General features: G+C 43.4%; 1 protein-coding gene across 4 annotated transcripts in view; it reads left to right on the top strand.

The window, feature by feature from the left end:
• Nucleotides 1-2,508: 2,508 nt before the first annotated feature.
• The window catches only part of CHRNB3 (cholinergic receptor nicotinic beta 3 subunit), a 37,693-nt gene continuing 29,064 nt past the window's right edge, over nt 2,509-11,137 (top strand). For all 4 annotated transcript variants that reach the window (XR_007245036.1, XR_007245038.1, XR_007245037.1 and 1 more), the window contains exons 1-2: nt 2,509-2,852; nt 8,485-8,636. Coding sequence is in view for 1 of the 4 variants with exons in the window: in XM_048503170.1 (XP_048359127.1) it covers nt 2,798-2,852; nt 8,485-8,636 (207 nt within the window). In the remaining 3 variants the exon portion in view is untranslated. The remainder of the gene's footprint in view (nt 2,853-8,484; nt 8,637-11,137) is intronic.

Here is an 11,137-nt window from a genome sequence, read left to right as displayed (position 1 = left end):
TCTGTGGTGTCACCATCATTTCCAGCTCACTTCTCCCAGTAAATTTGGGAGAAGTACATCCAAGCTGTGCTACCTTTTATTAATGGAGTGAAGAAGAAAAAATAGATTTAAAAGAGAAGCTCCAAACTCACTGCAGATAATGCTGTTTTGGAGATACAGAGTCTTATACTCATCGGAAATACAATGATTCAACTAGAAAAGGCTTAGCTTCCTTGGAGACAATGGAATTCTTGAAAATGTGAAAATTATGTTTATAGTTATGCAGACTGCAATCTGAAATGACTCCCTAAAGACTACTATTGCAAATATCCCAAGTAAAGAACTGGGAAATTTACCAACCTCCATGGCTGAGTTATTAAAGGAGTTTAGAAAGATCGACTGATTTAAGAAAAGTGTACAGCTGGAAGAAGTCTTAAAAACCACGAGGAGGTCAAGGTTTTGGAAAAAAAAGCACAGATGCTCATGAACAGAGTTGAAACCTATCAGCTAAGAGATAAAGCGTTAAGGTTAAGGAGGATCCCACAAAAACAGGATTCTTCAAAAGAGAATCTTAAAAAGAAAATTGGCTCAGCTCTGGCTGATTTTCTGAAGATGGAAGAGATAAAAATGATGGGGAAAATTGAAAAAGTCTACAGAGTCAATTCAAAGAATCCAAAGTTGTCTTCTTACAAAAGAAACGGCTGCCAAATTCTAGTGGCCCATCGAAAACCACCATTTAAGATATGATTGTAACAAAGGAGATACCACCAAAAGTCTTTCAAAAAAGAAAGGACTATGCTTTTCTAGCTGAAGCTCTATGGAAGAAACAGGAAATATTTACTTGGCTTAAATGGGAGGCCTCCTTTTTACCTACAATGGTCAACAGAGAATTACTTCTATAGCAGCTGCTAAGGAATTCTTCAAGAAGACCAATAAAGATCTTACTGAAAAATATCTTGCAGTAGCAATATTGAAGTATTTGTTGAAAGTTGGATACAATAGATTAAAATGTTAGATATTAATATGAGATAAAATTAGATGTCAGTTTTAATTGTATAAAATGGTAGAGAATTGGCTAAAGAGAGATGAAATTATATATGTCTTCAATTCTAGCGAGAGGTGGGAAGAAGAGTTAGTGATGAAAGGCAGCTTCAACACTAAAGGTGTAACCTCTGAGGATGTGATGGTGCGTGAAACGGCAGTGAGAAAAGGATCAGGATCCCCTCCCTCTCACTTTCAGAGGCTTGGGAAAGTGACAGCATCTTTGTTGCCAGTGTGGCTGGATTTTGTTGGGCATCTGCTGATTGGATTGGATTGTAGTTTCATCTGGGCTGGCAAAAATACTCCACACATTCAGCTACCTGGTATTGTGTGACTGGACATGTGTTGTATTGGGTTTGGGCTGCCAGATACTTTTTCTGCACAAGGCATTTAAAACATTTTGAAAAGAACCATTCTTTTGTTTTGTCCGCATAGCACGGAAAAAATAAAGCGTTTCAGTTGAAAATGGTTCTTTCTTTTTTTTTTAAAAAAAAAATGATGTTATATCTTTGTAGCTATATATGGAAAGCTTTTCGTTATATGGAGCTGTACCGCGTCACCGTCCCTATATGTCCGTGCAACCCGACGATCCAGCACACAGCTGTCGACAAAAGGACAAAGCTGCACATTTTCTTAACCGGCAGGCAAAACTGAATATATTCGTGCACAGAAATGGCAGGCAGCCGCAATTCTCCATGAGTTACCTTGTCCCACAAACGCCGCACCAAATCGTTGAAATGCCACGGATAATCACTGAAGCTCCATCCGTTCGACGACCAGCCAGTTGCATTCAATGACCGCGGTGAGAAACCTTTCCCAAGATATGCTCCTACGGCAGTGGTAGCGAACCTATGGTACGTCCAGATGTTCATGGGACTACATTTATCCCATCAGCCCCAGTGGCCATGCCGCCAGGGCCCGATGGGAATTACAATCACGAGTCCATGGAAGTTTCCTCAAATTCCTGCAACTCTGGTGTGACATTGGCCCAAGAAGCGTCCGGCGAAACACCTTAGCAGGTGGGGGGGTGAGGTAAAGCATCCAAATTTTACCAAGAGTAAGGGAATCCCAAATTCTGCGTCCTAGTCCCAGGGTGGTTCCTCCTCAGAAGAACCCCCAAGTTTGGTGAAGTGTGGGTCAGGGCATCCAATTTTATGAGGTGCCCACTGGAAACAAATGAAAACGCCTTTGACTACATTGGGGCACAACCTTTGGGGGCCCAAAATTGGACCTATTGACCCAAATTTCATCAAACTTGGTGATTCTTCTACAGAGAATCCCTTGCAGTTATGCTGCAGATTTGGTGCCTCTACCTTCAAAAACATCCCCCAGAGGACTGAAAAGGTGTGATTCATGCCTTTGTACAACTAGAGGCATACTTTCCATCTTCTGCTGCAAAACAAGTGATTAAAATGTACTTTTATAGGGTGCAAATAGGAGTACTAACCTGGCTTTATTTGGCTTGGGAATTCTTTGAATTCACCCAACTTGGGCTTTTAACAGTACCCTGGTTATCGGACACACAACAAGGTGAGGTTTAGGACCCAGGGAGGTGGGTTTTTTTGGCTTCCAGCCTGTGACATCTGACCAAAAATCAATGAAGTGTACTTTAGGAAGCTTCACAGTGGCACGAGAAAAGGCTCCAAAGCTGTTCTCTCGGCTCTCTTCTGAGCCTTCACGCTTCAGAATTATTTTGCCTCTGCTGCTTTCTCTCTTCAGATGCAGTTAGTTTCACCTATGAAAGGAAAGCCAGACCAGCTTAAAGGCAACTGTGGCGATGGAGGTGCTCAGTTTTATTATAGTGTCCCTTCTTCTTTGTGCACACACTTCAGGTAAGCGCAATTTAGTTGAAGCGTCACGGTTTCAAAATGTTTGCAGCCTTCTTCACAGGGATGGATTTGTGTGCTAAAATTAAACCACTGGCATTAAACATGTTTCAAATACTTTTTTTTTCTTCTTTACCCAAAGGTGGAGGGAGGCATAAGCTACACTGATAGACAGTTAACTGGTTTTTGTGCTGCTTTTAATCTTCCACTAGCTTTATCTTTGAAAAACGGCTTTGAATAATAAAGTTTGCTATGAATGGAATATTAATTCTAAAAATCCCTCAGTTCTCACTATTTACATAATGCAGACAATACTCTACAGAGTAACAGAATCAAAAGACAGGTCTCTGCCTCAAGAATCTTACACTCTATGTGTTGATGGGGAGAAATGGCAGGAGAACAGGATGAAAAGGAAAGATAACAAGGGATTTATAGGAGCAGATACAGCCACAGCGATCTCTGTTGCTTTATCCTCCAGCTTCTTTTTAATATGCTCAAATTTAGTACATGTGAGAAACAAAGTTTTATGGTTAAAGACGATGACAAGGTAATAAATAAAACCTGGGGCATAACCTTGTTGTGATAGGAATATAATTTTTTTGAATGCTCATTCTTGTGCTACCATGAGCGCATTAATTCCCTCAGCCTTTTGGGAGCCTTCTCTGCATGCTTTTAATTCCTCAGTCTATCTTCTCTTCCACCATGAAGCTCCACTATCCCTTCCCCAAAGTTGAAGGAGAACCCCGATCTCATTCCCACCCTGCTCTCTTGCTGAGCAATAGAAAGTTCCAGAGTCAGTGTAGGTTTTCTTGTGAGAATATTGTTGTGGAATCTGGTGGGTTTTTCCTTCTCTCAATGATATCTATTTTGTTTAGATTGTATCCTGTCCTCTTTTCTTTGCTGCCATCAAATCGCAGCTGTTTTATGACAATCCCCCAAGGGTTTTCAGGACAAGAGATGTTCAAAGGTGGCTTGCCATTGCCTGCATCTACAAGCAACCCTTTGGTGGTCTTCCATCCAAGTACTAGTCAGGGTCTGTCCTTCTTAGCTTCCAAGATCTGATGAGATCAGACTTGCCTGGGCTACCCAAGTCAGGGCTCTAAAAACATTGCGTGCAGATGGTGTAGACCCTTCCCCGGCACAAAAACAACAACAAGGATTTGGAAATAGATTGGGCCGCAGTCCAATTTATTAATTAACAAACATAACACTCAAGAAGCTGGGGACAAACAGATCTAACATCAGCAGGTCAGCACCGCTGACCAATTCATGCTGTCCCTTAAACCCTTTTGAGTACCGGTGGGTAATTTTGGTGTCAACTCCTTTCCTGGGCGCTGCACGGCACCAACTACTCACCGCTTGCCTACCGCCTTCACCCCAGGCCCTTTCCTTAAGGGCACCAACGATGGAGAAGATCCGTCATTGTCGGCTTTCTCCTCACAGATGTTAAGTGATTCATGCCAACCCGGCTGGCTGCATAAAAGTGCAAGCATAACAATAAAACCATTTACAACATGTGTCAACCATTAACAATTGTCAAGTTCCAGGGAGGGTGGGTGGGCCACGTTAGCGCCGGAGCCTCGGGTTAGCCAAGGCTTCCAGGCTCCGGGCGCGGCGCTTTTAGTAAGCTTCTGCTGTTCCTCGCTTTGCAGTTCGGGGCCAATTTATTGCAGCTCCCCTGCAACTGTATGCTCTCAGAGCTGGGAATTTCGCCCCATCCTTTTGCCTCGTGCTGCTCACCTCTGTCACAGAATGGCTGCCACCGGTGACTCGATGGCTGCTATTTGTTCTTGGTATGGTATACAGTATGTACAATCATCAGAAAAACATAACATTAGAATCCAAGAAATTCCAAAACAGCAATGTATTTAATCAATGTACAGGCTGAGCAGGTGGAAAGAAAGCAGGCTGGCCCTCTTCAGATGTATGTGGTTGGCAAAAAGGTTTTGTATTGTCAACCAGACAACAACCACACAGCCCAGAAACTCTCACAAATGTTTCTGCACCGGAGCCAAAACTGCTTGTCCAAGTTTTTTCCTCCATTATTACACAATTCCTGAGCAAATCCAGCCAGCGAAGAGGACGAGACTATATTAGTAAAACAGAAGAAGGAATTTTGCAGCCACAACATGTCATGCAAGTGAGTAAAAAACAGCCCCTGCCAAAAATTTTGCCTTTACTCAACTATTAAAACTCTTGAGAGGCCCCTCCTCTGTAGCTCATTACTCTTGCACTCAGACATATTCCTGGGTCTTTTAGAGGAAGGCTTGCATGATGGAGTATTAATGGCCATAAAAGAATAATTACCATCCAATAGGGTTTACAAGATCTTAAAAAGTAAGTCATTTTTACCTTTTAGGCACAGCAGCACAGTCCACAGAGAGAAAGAAAAATAACTGTATCCGCCTTTAGTGTAATCGCAACAAGAGCTGAAATGGTTTCGTCCCCTTGTGGCCCTATTTACAATAACTTTATTTGCTGTCCATCGCGCGCACCAGTCCTCCAGCGGTACACATGCAGAATTGTGTGAATCGGACAATCCCCAATACAGTTAGCAATGATTTCTGCAATTGCAACAGTATAGTTTACAGTTAGGGAAGAAATTTTTTTTTAAAAAAACATGCAAACTCAATAGCTTCTGCCGGACATAAAATACAGTTTAATTATTATTGGGGGTGTTTTTTTTTGCCCTTTTTGCTTTTCTTTTGGGAAAAATCCACTACAGGGAGTCCTGTTGCAAGAAAGTTTTCATATCTGTTGGCTATCTTGATAATATATTCTGCATACATCTTCGTACTGAATCCATAGATCTGCCTTCCTGGCTTATTGGACAATATTTCATGAATGCAATTGTAATTCAAATAAATATTATTATTTTATAAGGCCCGCAAGACTAACTCCTCTCCCACTTTATTCTAATCCTTATTCATCTCTTCCTCTCACACAGCTGTTACACTTCTCATCCTAATCCAGTTCCACATCATAAAACTCCAGGAAGTGCCTCTACATCAGGGAATACTTACATCATCCACACACAATGTCAAGGTCATCAAAGCCTGTGTTCAAAATATGGAGGGATTGTATCTTCCACAAACACAAAATTGGTCTTCTCTGCCCCAGAACTGGACACAATCATGGCTAAGCCACATAAGATTTTTTTTCATGACTAGGATCCAGGTCCCCAGGCCCAACTCACTTTGCTTTGCTACACAGCAGCTGTGGAGAATCTCATTTTTAAAACCTGCAGGGGCCCAGTTTGACTTGGGATCATAGGTCGATTCCCCACTTACTACCTAATTTACCACCCTTTGATGCCACTCACTCCCTCGGGATCTCCTACTCACCCATGCTCTATGCTGGGTCATCAAAAGGCCAGCTTTGAGGAGAGCCCAGGAATGACTTAATCGACTGGGAGGGGGGGGTGCGAGAGTAGGCAGCTGCCAAGGCGCCATGCTGTCAGCCACCCCCCTGTAGTGGGGACTGCTCAGCGGGGACCCCGCGACTACTTGGTAAAAGAGTAGCTATGTGATGGTAAAGTGGGGGAACGGAATCCTAGTGTGGGTTATGACTACCACAGCAGGAGACCTCTCAGCAATCTTTCCCTTGTCCTCTTGAGACTGGCCTGGGAGAAAATCAGGTGGGTATTCCATTGTTGCAATTCAGAGTAGATTCTCTTCAAGTACAAAACCGAAAGCTTTATGGGTTGGCAGATGGACGTTCTAAGATTTTCCAGAACCATAGAGTTTTGGAAAATCCTAGACCATCACTACTGACAGCATGACTTCACTTCTCTTTTTTTGCCAGAATGACATTGCATGTTGGTGTGACACTAGTGCATTTGTCCCAGCCTTCCAAATATACCTGGAGGTGCCAACTTGTAGCCTGGCATCTTTAGAGTGAAAGTGGGGGTTCCGACTCCGACACCCTGCTACTCTGTTTTCCCGTAAGCTAAAGTGGTTCCAATGCAGACTTTATTTACATAATCCTCAAAGCTTATAGGCTTGGAAAATGGTGTGAGTGGGAAAGGCAGAAGCTTCAACTCTCCACTCCAGCCAGGTTCCTTGCTTCTAAGTTGGTTTTAAAGAACATTTAAAACATTTTTTAAATTTCTAAAACATTCCCGGAAGCCAGGAGTTACCTCGCATTTTGAGGTGATTCATTTCATTGGTCGCTGGTTGTCAGTATTACTGTAGAAGATGTGTAACTAGTCATGCAGGCATGCTCAGAAGAAGTTGCAAAAATAATTTCCTTTGTCTCAAGCTGTGTCAACGCCACCTTTCACAATGTAGAAGAAAAAGATTTTGTAGAGCAGCTTTAGAAAAGAATGCTTTATTGGGGTGTTGTGTGGTTTCTGGGCCAGAAAATGTCGGCTCAGTAGCATTTTCCCGAATCTGTGGCAGCTGGCATCTTTCAGAGTGATGTTTTATTGTTTTCTTATACATGTACTCTTCCTATCTATTTTTTCTCTTAGTAAACGTTATCATAACTTCGCAAGCATCTCGTGATTGTTTACTCTGCTAAACTATTTTTTACCTAACAGTAACCCCGCCCTTAAACTCCATTGCCCACTTTGAGGCAGTTAAACAGCATCTTTGACAGAAGATCTCCAAGGACTCCGGTTGTGGAATTATCTCTCATTACAAATTTGGCACTGGAGGAACATTCTTAGTGTGATCCTCTCAATACATTTTGGTGCCATTTAGTGTGGCTGAGGCAATCTTCATATTTTCCAGCCTCTGTACATGCGATTGATAATCCAGATAATTCACATTTTCATATATATAAGTAAGGAGGATTTTCGCCATATATGAAAATGTGGAAAATTATAGAGAGATCCGGTAACTCTGTATAGTAGGCTTTGACCTATTCCTGGCTTGTGGTGGACAGTCCCTCACTTTAAAACAACTTCTGTCCCCGCTGGTTTTTTTCAAGTGTCCCAGTTTTTGAAGCAGCCGCCGCGACTGCCTTCTGGGCTAAGGCAGTGCGCGGCAGCTCTCCTTACGCTACAGCCGGTGAGAGCCGACGCAGTTCTTTGGCGCCTCCGCTTCCCCAGCCTCCCTGTCACAGGGCGGAAACGGAGCTCCCCAGGAAGGTCAGGCGCTTCCGCGGCTGCGCCGCCATTACGCGCCAGCGTGGTCACCCACTCGTTCTGAAATTCACAAAGGTGACCATCTGGTCAACCTTAGTATATAGGGAAGATTGTGGGTTCTAACATTATAGGAAGCAGAGGTGCCAAAATCATAATGGCTGAACAGGGTGCTGGGTTGACGGCAATCAGATCTTGTGTTGCAGTATCTTTCTTGACAAGTTCCTTTTTCATCTCATGGTAACTCTATCAAAATGAGGCATCAGTTCAATTGTACTGTCCAGTGCATCCCTCTTTAATAGAACTAAATCAGATACATCAAACAGTCCCCTGCCACGCCCTCACTGGAGTCATGCATGTTGAAACCTTTCTTGTTGAACTCAGTGCTCGGCCACTTCCCCGTCATTCTTTTAGTGTTGTTTTTTATGGCCAAGAAGTAACTCTCATCAGTGTTTTGGTTTTACTCTATGCCTGGGTGATGCAGTCACTTGAACAATACTTCTGCACCTGTTTACACATGCCTCTTTCTCCTTCTCTTTTTGAATTTTTCAGCTTTCACTGTGTTCAGCTCGTTTGCTGAGAATGAAGATGCCCTCTTGCGGCACCTATTTCAAGGGTATCAGAAATGGATCAGACCAGTAAAACATTCCAATGATACCATAAAGGTGTACTTCGGATTAAAGATATCACAGTTAGTAGATGTGGTAGGTAATCTGTGTGGCTCTATTTCTGGGTCCCTGTAACAAGAATGAACACATTTACTTGCTTTGAATGGTAACAGATAACTGTTCCTTTAGACTCATTTGCCTCTCAGTCCTACTGACTAGGGTTGCCAACCTCCAGGTAGGATCTGGAGATCTCCCAGAATTATAACTGATCTCCAGATGACAAAGGTCAGGTCCACTACATAAAATGGCTGCTTTGAAGGTTGAATTCTATGGCATTATACTCCACTGAGGTCTCTCCCTTCGGCCCCTTCCGCACATGCAAAATAATGCATTTTCAAACCACTTTCACAACTGTTTGCAGGTGGATTTTGCTATTCCTCACAGCTTCAAAGAGCACTCAAGCCAGTTTTGCGACATTATTCTTCGCATTTTATGAATGGGAGCTCTTCCTGAACTTCCACCCACCTCTCCAGGCTGTTCCCGAAATCTCCAAGAATACCCCAACTAGAAGTTGGCAACTCTATTAACTGATAGGACCACCATTGTTCTCTTTGCACAGGACATCAGTTGTATGTGAGAAGGATACTGCTGGAGAATCTCAGGCCCCTTCCGCACACGCAAAATAATCGCTGCCAAACCACTCTTCGCACAACTGTTTGTGGTGGATTTCCGCCATTCCGCACAGCTTAAAAGAGCACTGAAAGCAGTTTGAAAGTGTATTATTTTGCATGTGCGGAATGAGCCTCTGTTTGGGTTGCCAACCCCTAGTTAGGAAATTCGTGGAGATTTGCAGGTGGAGCTTGGAGAGGGTGGAGTTTGGGGAGGGGAGGGACCTCAGCAGGATATAATGCCATACATCCTATCCTCCAAAGCTGCAATTTTCTACAGCTGGGAAGAACCTGATACCTCTAGGTTAATGAGTAATCAGGTATAGGGACTTATTCAGTTTCTGCCAGCATGGCCAATTGGCCATGCTGGCAGGGGCTGATGGGAATTGTAGTCCATAACATCTGGAGTGCCAAAGGTTTGCCACCACGGCTATAGGCTGTAGATTAACAGTAATTCTTTGGGATCTTTTGGTCGTATCTGTAAGTTATAAGTATGCAAAGCTACTGTTCTCATTTTGTTTGATGGCCAGGCAAGGACAAATGCGGGGTAGTAAGTCCCTCTTGTTTTCCTACTGATCATCTTGGATACCCACACAAGTGTGACACTTCATACACAGAAAGTAATCTCTGTTATACACAAAGAATTGGAGAATGAAGGCCCAGGTATATACAACTGGGTTGAGAACTGAGTCCGGTGCAGTGTGAGAATTCTGGAAATCAATTCATATGAACTGGTTGTGGTGGGTTTTCTGGGCTGTGTGGCCGTGGTCTGGTGGATCTTGTTCCTAACGTTTCGCCTGCATCTGTGGCTGGCATCTTCAGAGGTGTATCACAGAGGGAAGTCTGTTACACAGATCCACCAGACCACGGCCACACAACCCGGAAAACCCACCACAACCAGTTGAATCCGGCAGTGAAAGCCTTCAACAATTCATATGAACATTATCTAATGCCCCTAACTGATTAATGGGGCCTACTGATAGCCACTTCCTAAGCCCTCTAAAAATTCTGGCACATGTATCTATTTTTGTTAACATGTTCCCTGCAAATATATATAGCAGAGTTCTGGGCCCACTTGTGTATGTATATGAGGGGAGTGTATGAAACATGCCTGCACACACCTTTCACATGTAGCAGACATGGCATACATTTTGTATTCATACTGAAATGTAAAAAATCTTGCAAGAAGTGGTTCTTAAGGCTGTGAAAATCTAATCTTTGCGTGTGATGATTGTGTGACATAAGATTGGATGTCACAAGAGACAAGTTTTGAGTGAAATCTGTATCATTAGTATTATTAAAAGAGTGGGAGCCCTCTGTATTTTAATAAAAGATGTTCCGGGGGGGGGGGGGGGCGCAAAAATAAGGTCTTGCCCTAGGTGCCATTTTCTGCTGGTACGCCTCTGCTTGGCAATAGCTCCTTTTCTCACAATTGCTCTCAGCAGGTCAGGCTAGGGGTGGTCACAGAAACTGCTCGGTTGCCAGATTTGGCCTGGCAACTTGTGGGAATCTGGGGAAAAGTGCGGGGGATAACCATCAACAATGGTGTGATGTCACTTCTAGAGGAAACTTGGGATGATGTCATGCCTCTCTAGGAATCACCAGAAAATCGATGTTAAAACTATAGATTGTTCAGCAGCACCTAAAAAGGACTGACCACTTCTGGAAAAAAACCTGGAAGTGACATTACACTGTCAGCGAAATAGCCGTTCTGAGTGGCAATGGGAAAGAGAAGCTGGGAAAGTGATCCCTGCCCCCTCTGAAGGGCTGGCAACCTTACACCCTGATTTAGGCAAGGAAGCTGAGAGCTGGTCGAAGATAGTGTCCTGTTGATGAGGCAGGAGCATGATGACAAATTTCAGGGCTGGCCAATCCTGATATTTCACACTGCCTGGCAGGGGCTAATGTTGCACAAACTTATCTTCCCTT

This window comes from Sphaerodactylus townsendi, linkage group LG07 (genome assembly GCF_021028975.2).
Source record: "Sphaerodactylus townsendi isolate TG3544 linkage group LG07, MPM_Stown_v2.3, whole genome shotgun sequence".
Lineage (NCBI taxonomy): Eukaryota > Metazoa > Chordata > Lepidosauria > Squamata > Sphaerodactylidae > Sphaerodactylus > Sphaerodactylus townsendi.
This window is presented reverse-complemented; position numbering and strand designations above follow the sequence as displayed.